At 35.9% G+C, this 22,661-nt stretch overlaps 1 protein-coding gene and 1 long non-coding RNA gene across 12 annotated transcripts in view; both read left to right on the top strand.

The window, feature by feature from the left end:
- The window catches only part of sox2ot (SOX2 overlapping transcript), a 258,951-nt gene that overhangs the window by 168,389 nt on the left and 67,901 nt on the right, over nt 1–22,661 (top strand). For 9 of the 11 annotated variants that reach the window (XR_011008309.2, XR_011008310.2, XR_002456526.3 and 6 more), the window contains one exon: nt 14,176–14,380. This is a non-coding gene — a long non-coding RNA (SOX2 overlapping transcript). Of the gene's footprint in view, nt 1–13,945; nt 14,054–14,175; nt 14,387–22,661 lie in introns of those variants that run through there. The other 2 variants (XR_002456529.2, XR_002456527.2) reach the window with 2 other exon arrangements.
- sox2 (SRY-box transcription factor 2) lies at nt 17,077–19,162 on the top strand. The gene is given in 1 exon segment (NM_213118.1): nt 17,077–19,162. A coding segment is annotated over 1 exon segment (948 nt). The 5' UTR covers nt 17,077–17,299; the 3' UTR covers nt 18,248–19,162.

The following is a 22,661-nucleotide window of genomic DNA, read 5'->3' as shown; positions in this document are numbered from 1 at the left end:
AAATGCAATCAGTAGATTATAGATTGGTTGGATTAGGCATGGGCTGGTAGAAGATTCTGACGGTGGGATAATCTTGAATAAAAATATCACAGGATTGTGATTAGAATGAATAGCCCCCGTTTTTTCTTTTTTAAATATTTCCCTAATGATGTTTAACAGAGCAAGGAAATTTTCACAGTATGTCTGATAATATTTTTTCTTCTGGAGAAAGTCTTATTTGTTTTATTTCAGCTAGAATAAAAGCAGTTTTTAATTTTTTAAATACCATTTTTAGGTCAAAATTATTCGCCCCTTATGCTGTATTTTTTTCTCGATAGTCTACAGAAAAACATTGCTATACATCAACTTCCCTAATTACTCTAACCTGCCTAGTTAACCTAATTACCCTAGTTAAGACTTTAAATGTCACTTTAAGCTGTATAGAAGTGTCTTGAAGAATATCTAGTCTAATATTATTTACTGTCATCATGGCAAAAATTAAATAAATCAGTTATTAGAGATGAAAATCTTCTCTCTGTTGGGGAAATTGGGGAAGAAATAAACAGGGGGGCTAATAATTCTGACTTCAACTGTATGTTCTTTTTTTAAATGTCTGAGTAAAAAAACAACTACTTTCCTTCCTATTGAACACAATTTATTTATTTAAGGAATAATTTACAATATTTTGGAAGAGTAAACCTGTCAGGCTAAATAATTCAAGTGAATATCAAGTGAAGAGACTTCTGCTGTCTTTATTAGTTTTAAAAACGCCGATCTTTTTACACAGATCATCTTTTACATTGTTTTTTAAATGTTTGCTAAACCATGGCTGACCACTAGCTTTTGATGTGGATTCCCCTTTTCTGCTGGAGATATTGTCGCACTAAAAACTTAATAAAAAGTCATAAAAACATGTTAAGAAAATAAAAACATGTTCAGTAATACCGTTGGAATGTACAGCAAAAATGATTGGTAACACTTTACAATAAGGTTCATTGGGTAATGCATTTACTAACATGAACTAATCATGATTAACACTTGTACAGCATTTATTAATCATAATTGAACATTTACTAATGCATTATTAACATCCAAGTCCATGCTAGTTAACATTAGTTAATGCACCATGAGTTAACATGAACAACGAACTACTGTATTTTCATTAACTAACGTTAACTAACATGAACAAATACAGTAGTAGATGTATTGTTCATTGTTTGTTCATGTTATTAAATGCATTAATTAACATTAACTAATGAACCTTATTGTAAAGTGTTACCAAATGATTTTTTTATATATTTTTTGTCTTCTTTCTAGTCAAAATGTCTAAAAAAATTTAATTCAAGCTGAATTTTCTTGACAAGCAATACATACTGTCTTGTCTTAAGAAATAATATGTCAAAGTTGAGTGAGTTTTTCCTTAAACCAATGGGGTACGCAAAATAATCTTACGTCAAAAGGAAAAACAAGATTATTTTGCTTGTTTTTAAGGAAACTTATTATTATTATTATTATTATTATTATTATTATTATTATTATTATTATTATTATTTGTATTATTATTATTTTATTATTATTATTATTATTATTATTATTGTTATTATTATTTTTTATTATTTTTTATGATTATTATTATTATTATTATTATTATTATTATTGTTATTTATTATTATTATTATTATTATTATTATTGTTATTATTATTATTATTTTTTATTATTTTTTATGATTATTATTATTATTATTATTATTATTGTTATTTATTATTATTATTATTATTATTATTATTGTTATTATTTTTATTATTATTATTTTCTTTTAACATATTATTTTCTTAAAACAAGACAATATGTTTTGCTAGCCTAGAAAAATGCTTCTTGATTTAATAATGTTTGGATATTTGGACTACAAACAAGACAAAAAATTCTAAGTAAGAAAATTTTAATACATTTTAATTTTAAAACCTTGACTTTTCCAAAGCCCAAGTTATCCTCCCATACCTAGGGTGACTAGTGAAAAACCTTTACCTTTTTTCTGGAATATTCACAATACATGTTGTTTTAACTGCAGACAAAAACCCTGAAGAGAAGCCAAGGTGTCCTCGGCCATGCCTTTTATGTTTATGAGGTGCTCGCTAAGCCTTTATCTTATGATACTCATAAGCGGAAATGCAAAGGACACCTCATGTCACCGGAGTCTAAGAGGTATCATCCTGCGGTGTGTCCAGTTTCTCGTACGGATTTGAAACAACTCTTCACACTTAATTACGGAGGATGAGGGAAATGCCTCATTTCTCTTTGTTATAGGCTAAGCTTCCAGTAATCCCAAACAAAAGGTCTGGCTCTGGAAGCTGTAGGATTTGCTGGTGGGATTATAGTCTCATGGATAATGATGTGCAGTCAGCGAAAGCAAAGCTTTATTTGAATTCAAATTGGCCGGTAAACAAAACCCATCGGTATGTCTGCTGTTGGAGTATCTGTCTAGTAAGCACTGTCAATGCATCAGCAACCCCGCACAATTTATACGGATCTATTATTGCCGTTACAGTGAGCAAGTGTTCTGTTATCTATCTGTTCATTATGAAGGGTTGCTGGAGCTCTGTTTCCGTATGAGCTCTCTGTGCTAAAGAGCCCATATCTAGCGTTTCGATAGCACCTGTCTGTTGTGTTTGTGTCTATGAAGTTTGATTAACATGCATGTGATTCATGGAGCCTCTTTCAGATGCATTTACCAATATTTTGGGTTTTTATTTGCTTGAAATGTATTCCTTGCTACTGCTATCTTTGATTGAGACTAGTAAGCTAGTGTATGTCATATTTAGGGTTTGGCATTTTGAACAACCCCCTTACTCTACCTTGAATTGCAAAAGGAAATAACTTTTCTAAAGGACTGAACTTTGGGTGTAGATTATCATTAATACAAACCCCACAAAACCTTTGACTATGCCCTAGAAATGATGCTAGCATCATTGCAACAAGCTCAGTTTCATCTAGCAAACACCTCAGAAATGCACTAGCAAACATTGAGATTGCCTTAGCAGCCATGTAGCAAAGAACAAGCAGCCATCCCAGAACATTTCATTATCATTTCCATTAGTTTAATTGGTTTGTTCACAAGTAGTTGTGTTTCTTTTGACGTAGACAAGTATTTATTTAACTATCAACCACGCTGAACATCCTGGAAATGCCCTACAAACATCGAGATCGCCCTAACAGTGGCATAACCATGCCTTGCAGGAGTGAGGCTAGCAATTGTGGGCCCTAAAGAATATTAGAGGTTGGACACCCTGCTAATAATGTTAATACTAATAATGCAGGTTTATGGGACCTCCAAAGTGTTTGGGACCTTAGAATTGTCCTTACTTGCCTTAAAGAGCGTCAAATAAAGATTCGAAAGGTATCATGAACCCTGTTCTGGGTAAAGGTTGTGACAATTTTATCCTACATGATTAACCATGGTCAGAACATCTTTGGATCATTCTGGCCAGGGTCATTTTTATAGGGAAGGTAGAAAGGTATTGATTGGTCTAGGGGCCTGTGTGTGTCAAAAATCTTGGGTGGCAACCCTTAGTGACGATTGTGACCATTTTAGGGGCCCCTGGCTGCCCCCCATCCCCCTACATGATCAACCAAGTTAAGAATCAGCTTGGATCCTTGTGGCTACCGTTACTGAAATAGGGGTGAAGTGTAGTGAGGAGTCTAGGGGCCTCTTTGTGTCAAGAGACGCTATGTAGTAAACTTGAGTGAAGGTTGTGACAATTTTAGAGAGTTGTTTGTCCTTCCCTACAGGAAAGACCAGGGTCTGAAGAACATCTTTGGATCATTGTGCCCAGGGCCACTGTTATGAGGAGAAAGGTATTAATGAGTCTAGGGGCCCCTGTATGTCAAGAACCCTATGCAGCCACACAAGGTAAAGGTTGTGACGATTTTAAGGACCCCTGGCTGTCCCCCATCCCCCTACATGATCAACTAGGATCACAGCATTCTTGGATCATTGTGGTCAGGGCCACTTCTAAAAGGGAGGAAAGGTAGAGATGAGTCTAGGGGCCCCTGCATCTCAAAAACACTGTTCAGCAACCCCAGATAAAGGTTGTCACAATTTTAAAGGCCCTGGATGTTCTAAATCTCCCACCCCCCATCCTTTAAACCTGTCCCAGAACATCATTTAAACTAGTTCCTTTGGTTTTAGTTGTGTTTCATATCTCTTCTGACATAGAGCTGCCTAGGTAGAACATTGGTGATGACTCTAAGGGCCCCAGCATTGGTAGGAGGGGGTCCAACCATTACAACCAATGGGATATTCCCCATCCCTCACACCCCATATTGTAAGCAAGCACAACCACAATATCTGAATGCTATTTCAGCTAGTTCTGTTGATTTTTAAGTATTTAATAAACACCCGAAAGACTCTGAAAAGGCCATAGCAACTATCGAGGACACCCTAACAACCACATAACAGTGTTCTGGCAGAAATCAAGAACACTGCAGCATCTTTACAGCAAGTTCCTTTGGTTTTGGTTTAGTTTTTGTATTTTGATCTGTCTCTTTTAGACCTGTATGGGTAGAGAATTTGTGAAGACTCTAAGGGCCCCAGCTTTGGTAGGAGGGGAGTCCAATTGTTTCAACCAATAGGATATGCCCCACCCCTCACACCCCTACAATGTGATCAAATGCAACCACAATATCTAAATAGTATTTCAGCAAGTTCTGTTGGGTTCTGTTCGACAGATCAGAATTTTAGAATTATTACTGAAAAGACCTTGAAAATGCCTTGGCAACTATTGAGGACACACTAACAACTGTGTCCTGGCAGAAATCTAGAACACTGCAGCATCTTTACAGCAAGTTCTTTTTTTTTGGTATCTTAATCTGTTTCTTTTGAGATAGATGGACCTGTATCTGTAAATAATTTGTGATGACTGTAAGGGCCCCAGCATTAGTATGAGGAGGGTTCAACAGTTTCATTCAACAGGGTACGCCCTAACACCACCATAATGTGATCAAGAACAACCACAATATCTGAACGCTTTTTCAGTAAGTTCAGTTGGGTTAAGAATTTAAAATTTCTTTCCCAAAAGACCCTGAAAGTGTCTAAGCAACTATTAAGGACCCTTGGGGACACACCTTTGGGTCCAACAGTTTCAACTAATGAGGAACCCCCACCCTTATCACCCCATAGTTTGATCAAACACAACCACAATATCTGAATGGTATTTCAGCAGGGTCTGTTGCGTTCCATTTGCACAGACCAGTATGTTAAAATTTAAAATCCCCTTAAAAGACCCGGAAAAGTCTTTAGCAACTATCGAGGACTCCCTAACAACCACATAACAGTGCCCTGGCAGAAATCCAGAACTCTGCAGCATCTTTACAGCAAGTTCCTTTGATTTAGGTTGAGTTTTTGTATTTTCATCTGTCTCTTTTAGACCTGTATGGGTAGAGAATTGGTCACAAGGGGCCCAAGCATTGGGATGAGGGGGGTCCAACAGTTTCAACCAATGAGGAACCCCCACCCCTAACAGCCCCATAACCTGATCAAACACAACCACAATATCTGAACAGTATTTCAGCAAGTTCTATTCATTTGACACAGACCAGTATGTAAGAATTTAAAATGTTCTCAAAAGACCCTGAAAAAGCCTTGGCAACTATCAAGGACACCTTAACTACCACATAACAGTGCCCTGGCAAAAATCCAGAAGACTGCAGCATCTTTACACCAAGATCTTTTAAATTCGGTTTTTGTGTCACCGGTCACCGGTTTTCAGAGTTTTTGTATCTTGATCTGTCTCTTCTGACATAGACCTGTATTGGTCGAAAATTAGTGATGCATCTAGGGGCTCCAGCATTGGTAAGAGGGGGTCCAACAGTTTCAACCAATGAGGAACCCCCACCCCTAACACCCCCATACCCTGATCAAACACAACCACACTATCTGAACAGTATTTCAGCAAGTTCTATTGGGTTTCATTTGACACAGACCAGTATGTAAGAATTTAAAATGGCCTCAAAAGACCCTGAAAAGGCCTTAGCAACTATCAAGGACACCCTAACAACCACATAACCTGGCAGAAATCCAGAAACATTGCAGCATCTTTACAGCAAGATCTTTTGATTTCGGTTGAGGTTTTGTATCTTGATCTGTCTCTTTTGAGACAGACCTGTATGGGTAGAGAATTGCAGGAGCCCCAGCATTGGTAGGAGTGGGTCTAACAGTTCCAACCAATGAGAAACCCCCACCCCTAACTCACCCATACCCTGATCAAACACAACCACAATACCTGGATGGTATTCCAGCAGGTTCTGTTGGGTTCTATTTGACACAGACCAGTATGTCAGAATTTAAAATCCCCTCAAAAGACCCTGAAAAAGCCTTAGCAACCATCGAGGACACCCTAACAACCGCATAACTGTGCCCTGGCAGAAATCCAGAACTCTGCAGCATCTTTACAGCAAGTTCCTTTGGTTGTGTTTGTGTTTTTGTATCTTGATCTGTCTCTTTTCAGATAGACCTGTATGGGTGGAGAATTGGTGATGACTCTAGGAGCCCAAACATTGGTAGGAGGGGGTCCAACAGTTTTAACCAACGGGAAACACCCATAACCTGATCAAACACAACCACAATATCTGAACGGTATTTCAGCAGGTTCTGTTGGATGCCATTTGACATTGACAAGTAGGTAAGAATTTAAAAGACCATGGAAAGGCCTCAGCAACAATCAAGGACACCCTAACAACCACATAACTGTGTCCTGTCAGAAATCCACCATCTTTGGTTTCCTTAGGGTTATAGTTCACACCTTGACGACAGTTCTGCATGTGTTGCGTTAAGACGCTGAAGGGTATCAGAAACTGCTGCCGACATTTGGGATGTTGATGGCACTCGGGGGAGTCTCTGGTCGTGTGTCAGTGGCCTAATCAATACTGGATTGGATTGGCTGGTAAAATCCAGTGCATTTTCAGGCACCAGAGTGTGTCAGCTTAGTGTCACGGCACTCTATATTTCCAAGTCAGACGCCTTTTAATTGAATTCAACTGGAGCGAGACAAGATGAGTAAATATAAGCCATATGTTCCCTGCACCTTATTTGCTGTCGGTGGTGATTTCGAATAATGTCTTTTGTGTTGCTCTGGAGGTCGAGCAACCTGTTTTCCCTCTTTCGTTTCATGTTGCTGACGATGAGGCGAAGTCGTTTAATTAAACATTTCAAAAGCAAGAAGACCTTGAGGTCCTAAGACAACTCGGAATACCAAGAAAATTAATATGTGCTGCTCTGGAAATGTTGCGATGTGAATCTGACCTTTAAGATCCTGCTTAATAACGTAAGTTGTTATAGATTACCCCCCCCCCCCCCAACTTAGAGGACACACATACAATCAAACGAAGCAGAAGTTATGACTGAAAAGCATCTCTCTATACTGGTAGCCTGAACCGCATCCACGTGATGTAGCTCTGCAGATAACGGCGCCTGCATTTCCTCCTGACCCTATATGAATCTCAAGGCTTTCACGGCTCGTGTCTTCAGCTAAAGGAATGGTTTTGATCCCGTTCTCCCGCTGTTAAACAGTTTCCAGGATGTTTAGTCTATGTGGCAGGTAGATCACACACAGAGAAGTGATCATCTCAGTGAATGACACGTATTTTCCTGTCGTACGAATGTGAAAACATCCCACACAAAACGGTAGAGGCATTTAGTTAAGCTTGATGAGTTGCACTAATTCAGAGTGTTGCTGCCGTGAAAGCGTATCCGTCATGTCTCAGGACAAACAAAGCTGGTGGAGAGCATCCTAAAAAAGTGGCTACTTCTTGAAGTGTCTACTTTAATGCTTCAGACAACTTTCTCCACGAATAAAATGCGTTAAAATGTGGATGAAATAATCATCGGTTGTCATTCAGCAGGAATTAAACATATTCCGATGTGGGCTTATTTAAATTTGTAAACGAATAAGTGAGTGAATTTAGGTGGCTCTTTTAAATGATTAAAATGTATTGCTAAATAATGGGTAACATCAATTTTTGGTCTAGAAAATATGGTTTCACTGAATGACATTTTGTCCTCAAAGCGAAGGTCGCTGGTTCGAGTCCTTGCTGGGCCAGTTGACATTTTTGTGGGGAGTTTGCATGTTCTCCCGGTATTAGTGTTGGTTTCCTCTGGTTGCTCCGGTTTCCCCTAGAATCCAAACACACATGCACTATATGAATTGAATAAGCTAAATTGGCTGTAGTGTATGATTTTGTGTGTGTAAATGAGTGTGTATGGGTGTCTCCCAGTACCGCGTTGCGGCTGGAAGGACATCCGCTGTGTAAAACATACGCTGGAAGAATTGGCGGTTCATTCCAGTGTGGTGACCTATGATGAATAAAGGGAGGTGGAAGGTGAATGAATGAATGAACATCGATTTTAATAATGCATTAACATTAAAATGAACACGATTTAAGAGTGATAAATGTTTAGGAAGCATTTATTTTTATTGTTATTAGTTCATGTTAATTAATGTGAACAAATAAAACTTTTTTATTAAAACAAATAAAAAATTATTTACATTTTAATGTCTTATTTATTTACATTAAATACGTAATTAATTTATATATAAATTTAAGTGCATTAAAATAAGCAAGTGAAATGTTTTACTGAAATAAGCATTATGGTTATTAAAGTTATAGTTTGCCTGCAGAACATTTTTCACCTATTTATTATTTTGTTTTTTCTAAAATAAATACAAATTTATCCCATAAAAGTCACAGCAACTTATATATTTTATTTTTATTATTATTATAAATATAATTATAATATAATTTCATATTTAAACCACATTGTAGTCTTTATTTTACTTTAAATACAGGAAAAAAGGGTCGATTTTGCTCCTGAGATATATAACTTTATATTCTTTCTTTGTAATTTTGGTGACATTTTGTTATTATACACACACAAACACACATTTTTAAGTATTTTGTAAACATGAACAAGTCACAACAACTTTAAAAAAAAAAATTTTATTATAAAATAATTTAATTTTATATTTAAACCACATTGTAGTATTTATTTTACTATAAATGCAGAAAAACGTCAGTATTGCTCCTCAAACTCATAACTTTATGTTCTTTCTTTGTGATTTTGGTGACATTTTGTTATTATACACACACAAACAAAAAATTTTAAGTATGTTTTGTACATAAACAAGTCACAACAACTTATTATTATTATTATTATTTAATTACAAAAAGGTGTAATTTCCTATTTAAACCCCATTATAGTATTTATTTTTCTTTAAATACTGGAAAAATTATAATTTTGCTCCTGAAATATATACGTTTATGTTCTTTCCTTGTGATTTTTGTGATATTTTATTATTACACACACACTAACACACATTTTTAAGTATTTTGCATACATGAACAAGTCATAAAAACTTATTTATTATATTTTTTTTATTATAAAATAGTTTAATTTTATATTTCAACGACATTGTAGTATTTATTTTACTTTAAATACATTAAAAATGATCATTTTGCTCCTGCAATATATATAGTTTTATGTTCTTTCCTTTTTGTGTGTGTTTTACAGCAAAATGTGTTTTATGACATTTTGTTATTATACACACACAAACACAATTTTTTCAAGTATGTTTTTTACATAAACAAGTCACAACAACAACATATTATTATTATTACTTAACTACGAAAAGGGTCAATTTTGCTCCTCAAATAAATAACTTTGTTCTTTCCTTGTGATTTTGGTGATATTTTGTTATTACACACACACAAGCACACATTTTTAAGTATTTTTGCATACATGAACAAGTCACGACAACTTTTTATTTTTTATAAAATAGTTTAATTTTATATTTCAATGACATTATAGTATTTATTTTACTTTAAATACCTCAAAATTTTCAATTTAGCTCCTGAAATATATAACTTTATGTTCTTTCTTTGTAATTTTGGTGATATTTTGTTATTATACACACACAAACACAATTTTTAAAGTAGGTTTTGTTAATAAACAAGTCACAATAACTTATTATTATTTAATTATAAAAAGGTGTAATTTCGTATTTAAATCACGTTATAGTATTTATTTTACTTTAAATACCGGAAAAAAGGGGTAAATTTTGCTCCTGAAATATATAACTTTATGGTTTTCTTTGTGATTTTGGTGATATTTTGTTATACAAACACATATTTTTAAGTATTTTGCATACAGGAACAAGTCACAACAACTTATTATTTTATTATAAAATAGTTAAATTTTATATTTTAATGACATTGTAGTTTTATTTTACTTTAAATACTTGGGAAAATGTACATTTTGCTCCTGAAATATATAACTTTGTTCTTTCTTTGTGATTTTGGTGATATTTTGTTATTACACACACACACACACACACACAAACACACACACACACACAAACCACAGATTTTTAAGTGTGTTGTATACATGAATAAGAAAATAATGTAATATATGTTAGTTTTCTTTCAGATTAAGCAATTTATGTAACATGGCCTCCGCAGTGAGCTAATTTAATAACAGAAATGCTATTACGGTGCATTAATAACACACACAGGGAGTGTCTAGTCGTCTGGTCCCACTGGAGCTCAGTTCATTGAGGGTTTGCAGGAGTTCACACGCAGGTTCACTCGGGCAGTGACTGACAGGTCTCCAACCCTGAAACGCTTCCCCTTGATTACAGATTCAACGGGGCCCAAAAGGAAGAGCACAGGGGTCTAAAGTGTCATCCTCCCATTAAGCCCGGCTTGTGTAACCATAATGCGCACAAAATAGCACTGAGAAACACACTCATGCATATGGAAATGAACGGCCATTCATTCATACATCAGCAATCCAGGCCGACTCCATCTGAAACGCATTAGTATTCGACAACTGCGATGCAGAAGTGAACTATGCAGCGGATGTAGAGATGCGCAAGTTTGTTTTGCTAGCTTTTAAAGGTTGCTGCTCACACTGCAAACAATATATATATATATATATATATATATATATATATATATATATATATATATATATATATATATATATATATATATATATATATATATAAAGATTTGTTATCTTCTTTCAAGTCCAAAAATCTACCAATTAATAAAAAAATTTATTATTTTCAGAAATAATGAATCAAAATTAAGTGTGTTTTTCCTTAAAACAAGCTAAATAATCTACCAATAAAGTAAGATAAATAATCGTGTTTTTAACTCTGGTGTAATATTATTTAGCGTAACCCCATTGGCAGATTTAGCTTTTTTAAGGAAAAACTCACTTACTTTTGACATATTAGTTCTTCACACAAGACAATAGTTTTGTTAGTCTTGAAAATGTGTGTTGATTTAAGGATTTGTAGATATTTGGACTCGACACAAGACATAAAGAAATCTAAGCAAGAAAACTATTGATATTTGGACAAGAAGAAACAAGACCAAAAAAAAATCTCAGCAAGAAAATTGTTGATATATTTACTAGATATTCGGACTAAAAGAAACAAGAACAAAAAATACAGGCAAGAAGATCTCTGATATTTGTATTAGATTGATGTTTGACTAGAAAAAACACGATAAAAAAATTCAAGCAAGAAACACATTGATATTTGGACAAGAAGAAATGAGACCAAAACAAATCCAGGCAAGAAAATCATTCATATATGGACTAGAAGAAACGAGACCAAAACAAAATCATTGATATATGACTAGATATTTAGACTAGAAGAAACAAGAAAGAAACAAATCCAAGCAAGGAAATCATTATTATATGGACTAGATTGATGTTTGAACTAGAAGAAACAAGATAAAAAAAATCTAAGCAAGAAAATCATTGATATTTAGATTAAAAGAAACAAAATAAAAAAATCAAAGCAAGAAAATAATTTATATAAGGACTAGATTGATATGTGGACTAGATTAATATTTGAACTAAAAGAAACAAGTCCAAAAAAAAAAAAAACAAGCAAGAAAATCATTGATATATGGAACTAGATTGATATTTGGACTAGAAGAATCAATATTTAAAAAAATCTAAGCAGGAAAATCATTGATATTTGTATTAAATTGATATTCGGACTTGAAAAACCAAAACCAAAAAAAAAAATCTAAGCTAGAAAATAATTTATACAAGGACTAGATTGATATTTGGACTAGACTGATTTGGGCTGGAAGAAACGAGACCAAAAAAAAATCTAAGCAAGAAAATCATTGATATTTGGACTAGATTGATATTTAGACTAGAAGAAAAAAGGCAAAAAAAGCAAGACAATAATTTATACATGGACTGGATTGATATTTGGACTAGATTAATATTGGGGCTAAAAATAAAAACCAACAAAAGTAAAAACCTAAGAAGGAAGATCATTTTTATGTGTTAAATTATAAAAAAATCCAAGCAGGAATATCATTGATATTTGTGTTAAATTGATATTTGGACTAGAAGAAGCAAGACAAAAAAAAAAAAAAAAAAAAAAAAAAAACAAGCAGGAAAATTATTTATATATGGACTGGATTGATATTTGGACTAGATTAATATTTGGGTTAGAAGAAAAATGACCAAAAATGTAAAAAAATCTAAGCAAGAAAATTATTTTTATTTGGACTAGAAGAAGCGAGACCAAAACCAATCATTGATATATGGACTAGATTTATATTTGGACTAGAAGAATAAAAAAAATAAGCAAGAAATTCATTGATTTTTAGACTAGAAGAAACAAAAGCAAAAATATAAGCAAGAAAATAATTTAAATAAAGCCTAGATTGATATTTGGAGTAGATTGATATTTGGACTCAAAGCAACAAGACCAATAAATAAATAAATAAATAAATAAATAAATAAATAAATAAATGAAAAAATGCAAGCAAGAAAATCAATGATATTTGGACTAGAAGAAACATGATTAAAAAATCTACGCAAGAAAATCATTGCATTTGGACTAGATTGATAATCGGACAAGATGAAACAAAGCATTTAAGCAGTGCAATGTTTGACTCTGACTGTGGTCGGCATGAGATCAGTTTAATAAGGCAATCTGTGGTAATCTGATAATCCAATCATCAACTTGACACACAAAAAACTATGAATCACTAACTACTACTGATATTTCCGCTCGCTTGTTTTATGATTATCATTATCACGGCCTACACATGATCTGCACCATTTTCCATCCGTTTTCTTCGCGGGGCTCATTAGTCAGGGTAGTATTTTGATTGAAGTCATTATTGCTTTTCTTTTGTAGCAGCACCGTAGAGATTAACACTGAACCGTGTTGTATGAGTAGACAAAGCCTCCACAGCCGGCGCAGTGGATTACTGTCAGGACGGAGGTATAGGGCGGCCCGTAATTCCTATAGAAAGGTAGACAAACACGGGCACAAACCAACAACTTTTCCTGCAGAGGCCTTTTGTTTTCGCCTTGTTCCTTTCTAGCCCGATACCCTGTCAAAACCGATGAGAGCACTGACCCAGTCAGAGCCAAAAAGTGACACCGACACCGAATGTGGCCGGGATCATTGCTTCAAAGCATCTTATTTTTCAATTTAAGCTTCTTTTGTTAAATATTGTAGATCTTATTAGGCATAATTCGTACCAAAATCAATGGCCGCTGTTGTTGAATTTGGTGCATATTAAGCCAAATAGATTTTCTCTTTTTTTTTTGAGTAGCTAATTTGGATTGCAGAAATGCAAAATTGCTCAATTATACATGCATTGTTTTTACTATTGATTATGAATATGAAATAATCATAATAATGTAAAATGTGTGTCTTTGAGTTTGTGATTATTTAAATGCATGCTCCAGTGGTTTCTTGTTGCGCTGGATTTATGGCAGCGGGCTATACAGATGACATGGCAGTGTATTTTCTGAAGTAAAAAATCTTTATCAAATAGCCATTCTTTGCGTTTGAAAAAAGCCAGCCCATTACCTCACGACTGCTTTTGTTGGCCCTTTACAAGAGCGAACAAAAAACTGTTATTCAGGAGAAGGCTTTAGATTTTTATTGTTGGTGGAGCTCACAGTGTTATTGTATTAAAAAGAGCCATCTGTGCCAGAAACAATGGCTTCAAATTATCTCTGAATACCCGGTGAAAAAATATAAAGCTTTCTCCTTCTCATTATGTTTGGTGGGGGTTTTTGTAGACTTGCTATAAGTGACTTTTGTTGTTCTTGATGCATTCTTCTTCTTTTTCAATCGGCCCCTTTTCAGATGGCGTGGAGCTGCAGAGGGGCTGAGGCGGGTGAGAGCAGCCGCGCTGAGAGCACTCTGAGCGGGCACACGGAGCGACTGGACGCTATGGATCATGAGAGCGGCTGCCGGAAAACTGCGCGGCCGGAAAAAGCGACTCCTCGCTGGGCGCGCATGGGAGGATCCGGCCGGCAGGCGCGGGGAACTTTTGGATGTGTCAGTCAAAGTGAGTGTGAGTAACTTTTGGGTGTGCGGCTCGTTTGTGCGTGTCTGTCTGCTGGGACTGGATTTAATTAGAGATGTAAACAGCGTGGGGTTGATTTGATATTAAAACTTTGGAAGTTGCATTATTTATTCAAGCGATCCACTAGCCTGTATGTTATTGGTTTTATTGGATGCATGTACTATAGTAAAAATCGTACTTGTTGAGTGTTCGCGGCTGTTTGGCAAACTTTGGAAAATACAAACAAACTAACGTTTGTTTTTCACATTTACTTACTTTGATGATATTAATTAAAACGAGTTGAAATTAAGTGCAATTAATACGCACAAATGTGCTTAAAATGTATGCGAATTATAATTTTAAAGCGGCGTTTATTACAAAGATTAATAATAATTAGAAATGTCAAAATGACAGGCTTGTTTTAAATTATGTCTAACTTTTTATATAATTGCTAAATTCGCTATTTTGTTTTAATGATAAAAAATGCTAATCCAGTCTTCGCTATTTTTATATATTACTGTTAAAAACATCTAAATAAAGTGGAAACCGTTATCATTTTTCAGAAGCAGCCTGTATGAAATGGGTTATGAGTCAAATTTTGATCTGCAGTCAGTGCGGCCCCTAGTGGACACATCTCCATGTCTTTCCCCTTTATCCCCCGTCTCACTCTTAATATGTAGTAATTTGTATCTCCCAATTTTAGGATTAAATGCTTGAATAATTATAAAGAAGGTTTTGTGTAATTCTCGAGCTAATTTATAAATGCATATATAGGTAAAGATGCGCCGCTGAATTTGCGTTTAATTATTGAGCGCAAACATGAGGGCACGGGTGAATGACACATTTCTTTTTTGTTGTAGGCTAGTTATTTTAATTTATTCGTTTATTATATCGCTTTAGTTTAAAAAATGTGTTGATAAAAAAATATATATATAAATGACATATATTATAAAATACGAATAATTTTTCTTACATGCCAAATCTTTGTTTGTTACATTTGTTTTATCGTGCCTGTTAATTTATGTTTGTTAAAAACATTTTTTTTTTGCATATATAAAATTAGTTGTTACATATATATATTTTAGTTTAATATTAAGAATCTTTTCAGGAGCTGATACACCTATTGTGAAGAACTGTGACAATTAACAATTTAGCCAAAGCAGGAGCCACTCTGGGATGTTAGAGATTCCCCGCTGTTCTACACATTTCCATAAGCAGATTAAGGCACTCAAATGCAGATCGAGAGCGCGCAGTTTAGACTTGCATTATAAAGGCGCATGCTGCATTGCCGTCGTGTTGAAATTCTCACGTTGTTAGTCGATTTACAAGTTTAAAACGACGCTGAGAGAGTGTTTATTTATTCATGCATGCAACCCTAAAAAAATAAGTATTATTGTTGGAATTTATGTTGTTTGTTTTGTGTAATTATTATTTTTTATCTCCCGCTAATTATATAAAAAGTACAGCGACTAAAACTTATTTATAAAGCAATCCAAAATAACTGCGTGCATGTGGAAAATGTTGAGGGAGCACGAGTTTGTATCAGTGTGACCGCAAGAGGACGCTGTTGAAACATAAAACATGCTTTCGTGGAAAAGAAAAATATAAAATAGGCATTTTTTCCTCCTGACATTAAGCCTGTTTGTATATTAGTTCCACTCTTGTCGAGTAAAGTCAACTTCTGCAGGAAGAATGATCAGCTTTTAATCGTAATTCTCGGAGAATAGATGTGTTGGGCAAAAAATAGCTCCTTGTGTTTTTAGTTATTATACAAATAATTGGATTTAATCAAAGCGCCCGTGCTCTTGTTATTTTGAAGGAGGCTGTGCTGAATAAACCCTCTCCCCCTGTCACTCTTCATGGAGTGAATCCTAATAACACAAATCCTTACAACTCAGATGGTCAGTGTAGTCGGCTTTTGTCGTGCTTTTGTTCAGAGTGATGTAATGACAACAGCCGAAACAAAACTACCTATTTGTGATGATTGACGGGCCTCCATTTTCTAATTCACATTCAGCTTGAGCCGGTTGAAGTGTAGTGGCATAAATACAGGCATGTTAGTTGGGATAATGTCTCAAGAACGAGTGTTTTTAAAATGACACCTTTTAAATTCGTGCGCCTGCGTTTACTTTATTGTATTCGTTAATAAAACAAGCCGCTGCTCATTTTTAAATGCGAACTAAATAATAAATAGCTATATTTTATTCGGCTTATTCACGCATTATTTTGGAAGTTTTTAATATTATGAGCTTGCCGTTTTAACTTAAAAAAATCTTTATTTTATTTTCAGTGCTTTAAGAGTTTAACTGATGTGTTGAATACGCAAACTTACACTAAAAACAAAGCGATAAATAATAATAGTAATAATAATAATAATAATAATAATAATAATAATAATAATACTAATAATAAAACTTTAAATGTTTATTTAGAATCTTAAGATCATACAGAGTTTGATTGGAAAATGGTTTGTGTGAAATATTCTCACTTTAGCTCTCTCATAAACACACACACACACACACACACTCACAGCCACTGCCTGTGGCTCTGCGCTGCACTGCTGACCGTCCGTAACCCCGCCCCTTTATGCAAACCGAGGGAGCAGACGCGCTCTGATTGGTCAGCGACAAACCCATTTATATTCGCTGACAGTCGCTCTATGAATGGTTGTCTATTAACTTGTTCAAAAAGTATCAGGAGTTGACAAGGGCTCTGGCGAGGAGGGAAACCGAGTTTGTGTTGATTCTTCAAGACTAAGAAAAGAAGTTTGTGGGCACAACAGGACCTAAGAGCGCTTCTTTTCCCAGCAAAGTTACCTCCAACTGCTAAGGTAACTTCAGCAGCCTCTCCACACACTTTTTGGACTTCTTTATTTTTTATTTTTACGGCTGGTGGGGTAGACTTTCGAGAAAATCGGTTTAAATGTATAACATGATGGAAACCGAGCTGAAGCCCCCGGCGCCCCAGCCCAACACCGGGGGCACGGGGAACACCAACTCCTCGGGAAACAACCAGAAAAACAGCCCGGACCGCATCAAGAGACCCATGAACGCCTTCATGGTGTGGTCGAGGGGACAGCGGCGGAAAATGGCACAGGAGAACCCCAAAATGCACAATTCGGAAATAAGTAAGCGACTCGGGGCCGAGTGGAAACTTCTGTCCGAGAGCGAGAAGCGACCATTCATCGACGAAGCCAAACGCCTTCGGGCTCTGCACATGAAGGAACACCCGGATTACAAATACAGACCCCGGAGGAAAACCAAGACCCTGATGAAGAAGGACAAGTACACCCTGCCGGGCGGGCTCCTGGCGCCGGGCGGCAACGGCATGGGCGCCGGCGTGGGTGTAGGGGCCGGTTTGGGCGCCGGGGTCAACCAGAGGATGGACAGCTACGCGCATATGAACGGCTGGACCAACGGAGGCTACGGCATGATGCAGGAGCAGCTGGGTTACCCGCAGCACCCGAGTTTGAACGCGCACAACACGGCGCAGATGCAGCCCATGCACCGCTACGACATGAGCGCGCTCCAGTACAACTCCATGACCAACTCGCAGACCTACATGAACGGCTCGCCCACCTACAGCATGTCCTATTCGCAGCAAAGCACGCCGGGAATGACGCTGGGCTCCATGGGCTCGGTGGTCAAGTCCGAGTCTAGTTCGAGTCCGCCGGTGGTCACGTCGTCGTCTCATTCCCGGGCCGGACAGTGCCAAACGGGGGACCTGCGGGACATGATCAGTATGTACCTGCCCGGGGCGGAGGTGCAGGACCAGAGCGCTCAGAGCAGACTGCACATGTCCCAACATTACCAGAGCGCACCTGTGCCCGGTACGACGATTAACGGCACGATTCCCTTATCGCATATGTAAAATGAACTCTTTTTACTACACTGCTGGACTATTTTTGTACAGAACACTTCTTTTGGGGAGGGAAAAAGTTGTATAGAGCTCAAGGAAAGAACACAAAACTTTTGCTTTCTATTTAAAAAACAAACAAACAAACAAACAAACAAACTAAAAAAAAGAGGAACGGTAGGAACTCCACACAGTTTTTGTTTTGTTCTCTTCTGATTTATTTTATTATTTTTTTAATTTAGATTTTTCAGTTCTGTTTTGTTTCCAAAAGGTGTATGAGATTTGGACATGGTTGACAAGCGGGGGGAGAATGAATCAAATGTTTTATTATTGCAATCGACTTTTTGTACAGTATTTATCTAAAAAAAGAAGCGTAATAACAACAACGAGATGTAATGTTTGTAAACAGCAGAAAGTTTTAAAAAAATTATAAAAAATTGTGCAAGAAATTGATGCACAACTGATGTTTACGTCAAAGTTTTGCAAAGGCTGACATGAAAACTGGATTTAAAGAGTTTCTCACTGAAGGTACATAGTAATAAATCATTATTATTATTATTATTATTATTATTATTATTATTATTATTATTATTATTAAGTTCTAAATGAGAGAACGAACAGAGGCACTCTCCAGCTTTTTTTAATTTCCACTTGATTATTTTCGGTCTCCCACTCTTCATCTGTTAGATATATGAAGTTTGTGTTCTTTATTTTCTCATGGTTTGTAAATTTTCTGTACATTTTCTGTGATATTTTAAGTTTTTATTTTAAAACTTTCATTTTTCGTAGTTGTAAAATGTGGCCTGTACGCAGTTGCCAACGCTCCATGTATATATTTTAACTAATAACATCATTATAACAGTTACAAGATGAGTTTTTTTTCCAATGCAGTTTGAAATGAATAAATTTTTGAAATTTGGATATTTGAAATTGCTTCTGGTTTTGATTTTGTTTACCATTTGGGTTGCAATTCTAATATGATATTTGTTGTTTGATTTACTCAAACAAAACAAACGAAAATGTCACTTATACGGTTTAATAATGTGCATTCACTAACTCTAGCTCAAACAAATGATTAACCACAAGTTTATGCATTATTTGCATTAATTTGTCTTTATAAGATGGCACACTGACACACGAGTGCAGCTTTTTGAAAGTAAGTATTCCATTGAAATTGCATGCACACGGTTAAAACTGTCTGGCTTTGTTGTTTCAGTCAAACAAATGAAATGTTAGATGCTATTTAAATTTAGTGAGTTAACACCGTTTCTATTTTTTAGTGGAAACGAGGAGCGACACCACAGCGTTTATGTTTTGCCTGTAAATCTCTGCTCTGCTTGGGGACATAAAACGGCCCAAATGCAATGAAGAACGCACGTCAAGGTAGTCATTTACTTTATAAACTCTCTATATTTTTTATATGAGTGCAACGATTTATAAAGCCTGCACGTTTAGTTTTTTTTCTGCGCGCAGTTTACATATTTTCATTTTTGAGCTGTCATCATTTTTAAAATGCGAATGTTAAATAATGACAATTATAATGCAAATAATTAAGTATTTATAAAAATTAAAAAAATACAGTCAATGACATTTGCATCTTTATATATGTCAGCCCGTAATTTATATAATGCATATGGGTTTATACATTTGTACTCGCATATTAAAATGTTTTTTTTAAGTTAGCATACATTAGATGCGTATTTATTTATTAAAAAAATAGTACGCTGAAAATTTAGCTCAGCGTGCTGCCGAATTAAAACCATTACAACAAAAAATATTAGGTGTCTCTCGATTTATTTGTGCGCTTCACAGGCCCCACAGGCTTTGCATTTGCATTAATGTTAATGTATTAAAACACTGGTTTAGTGTTTGACACCGTTTACAACCGCAGGCCACAGAGAACCTGCTGCTGGTGAATTTCGGTGCTGTGTATCTGTCAGTCTTGAAAACGAGCTAAAGATAAGATTACGTGTGTGGATGTGAGGAGTTTAAAAATCTGAAGTGTGCTCGAATATTTTGCTGCTCTGTGGTAGATTAGTGCTGTTTCTTGCCAAAGCACTGAGGCATCTATTACAGCGGGTCTCGGGGGAGAAGGGCTCACATTAAGCGCTAAATGAATATTTGACGAGGGCTCATTCCGACAAACGTGTCCCTGCCGGACTCTCAAAGGGTCAGGGAGCACTGCTTGAATCCATTATTTATACAAGCAGAGGAATTGGTTGTAATGGCTGAATCTGTTTGATAAACTGGGAATTTAAGTCTGGACGTGAGTGGACGAAAATGAGCGTTCTTCATTGAAGTAGCCTATATTAATGGGCTACGCCAGAATAGCTATCAAAGGAAACTGTTCTTGCTGAGTTTGTGTTGAGGGATTTAAGGCTCTTTGCACCTGTACCTCCGAAACAAGATTGTTATGTAACAAAAAGGCTATTTAACGCCAGGAGGATAAGAATCATAATCTGGCGCTATTTATGACCATATTCCCCAAGAGTGGCTGTGGATTTCTTTCATGAAATACTAATTTACAGAAACTTACATTACTCATTTTTGAGGCCGGACATATTTGGAATGACGCCATGTTGTGAGAATTTTTTTTTTAGATAAAAACAGTGATGCGATGATTTGGATTATATGTTAAATGACTCGAATTAATTATAATGGCAACATGGTTGACGAGTTCGTATCATGTGAAGCGTTATTTGTTGTTGAACGCGAGATAAATTAGGCCATTTTTAACGAAAAACAATAAAAGGGTCTATTTAAAGAGCCGGTTTAGATTTACTTTAGGGACCAACAATAAAAACCTTTTTTCAATTGTGTTTTTACTCGTTTCCCTCTTTTTGAAAAGAAGCGTTTATCTGAAGGAATACATTAGATGGCGCGAAATCTGCAAAAACCCGCGAAAGCGAGCAGCAGATATCTGTAGAGCAACAGGTGGTAAGCGCTCGACTTTACTCAAAACTCTCTTGTTTAACCCGAGGAACCTTTCCACAGGAAGCTGAACAGAATGATATATGTAACCTATTGTTTTGGCTGAAATCTGAACTTTTTAAAGATCCGCCTCAGATGACAATAAGGCGGGATTATTTTTTAATTTTATTATTGAATCACGGCCGGTGTTACTCCACTTAGGCCTAACGGGCGTCAGACTTATTATAAAATGTATTGCATTTCGGTTCTGCAAAACAAGACTCGACAGTACTATTTTAATTCAGATGTGCGCAAATATTAGTTATAATCATAATGTAATCATTTTACAACAGCAGAAAAATAAACCTCAAATACAACTTGAAGTAATAATTATTATTAGCCTACGATAAAACAATAGCCTAAATATGATTATAATATTAGGCTACTGTCGGTTTGTATTTGTTATTAGTTATTAGTGCTCGCTTATTAGTACATGCCATGCTAATTAACCAGTTTATTAAAATATCAGCTATTGTGTTAGCTCAAATGCGCAAATAGGCTATTCTAGGGTAATTCATTTATTTTTAATTTCACACACACACACACACACACACACACACACACACACACACACACACACACACACACACACACACACACACACAGAGAGAGAGAGAGAGAGAGAGAGAGAGAGAGAGAGAGAGAGAGAGATCTTGAATCACTTAAATTGTAAACATCTATGCGTAGCGTGAGTGCTTTTGTGTTTGTAATTTGGTGTCTGTTGGCGCTGGTAGTAAATGGGTGGAGAAAGGCGCAAACTATTTGGAGAAAGTAATAAGTTGTTTCTTGTGGCGGTTTTTGCGGGAGGGGGGCAGCAGTGATGGAGGGGCACTGGGCATTGTGAGATGGGCTGAATTGAGAACTGTCAGAGATGTCTCTCATTGGGTGAATGATCCAGTGCAGGTGCAGGGAAACAGGGGGATGGGGGTCTCAATAAGACCACACACTGTCAGCCAGCACCACATCAGTCTCGGGCCGAACCGAGTCCGCAAAACACCGCGCCGCTTATTTATTTAAACGCTTCATCCGTAGCCTATTTTAATGCTTATTTTCTGTAAGAAAGTGCGTTTATATGAACGCAGACGTTGTGTTCAATTCCATTTAGCTAACTAGAGCATTATCTGAGATTGATAAATTATTTAGGAATAAGACATGGATTAAACAATAGTTTAATTTCGGATGGATTAAAACAAACGCGTTGTTTAATATCACTGTACAGTAGTTACTGTACTGTACTACCCAATGATTTTGGTGAAGTCGCTCAGCTCCAGTTCAACCAAGCTGCTTGTAATCATATTCACGCATGTCTTTCTTCTTCTCTTTTTTTATCTGCCAGTCTTTGTTGTGCAAAAGTAACATTTTCGTTTTTCTTTGTAAGACTTTTGTTAAACTCTCTTTCTCAATAATATATCTTACATGAAAGAGCATTCTTTATCTCATAATTTACTGCACAAAGATA

The sequence above is a fragment of the Danio rerio genome, chromosome 22 (genome assembly GCF_049306965.1).
Source record: "Danio rerio strain Tuebingen ecotype United States chromosome 22, GRCz12tu, whole genome shotgun sequence".
NCBI lineage: Eukaryota > Metazoa > Chordata > Actinopteri > Cypriniformes > Danionidae > Danio > Danio rerio.
The sequence above is the reverse complement of the archived record's forward strand: the minus strand, read 5'-3'. Positions and strand labels throughout refer to the sequence as shown.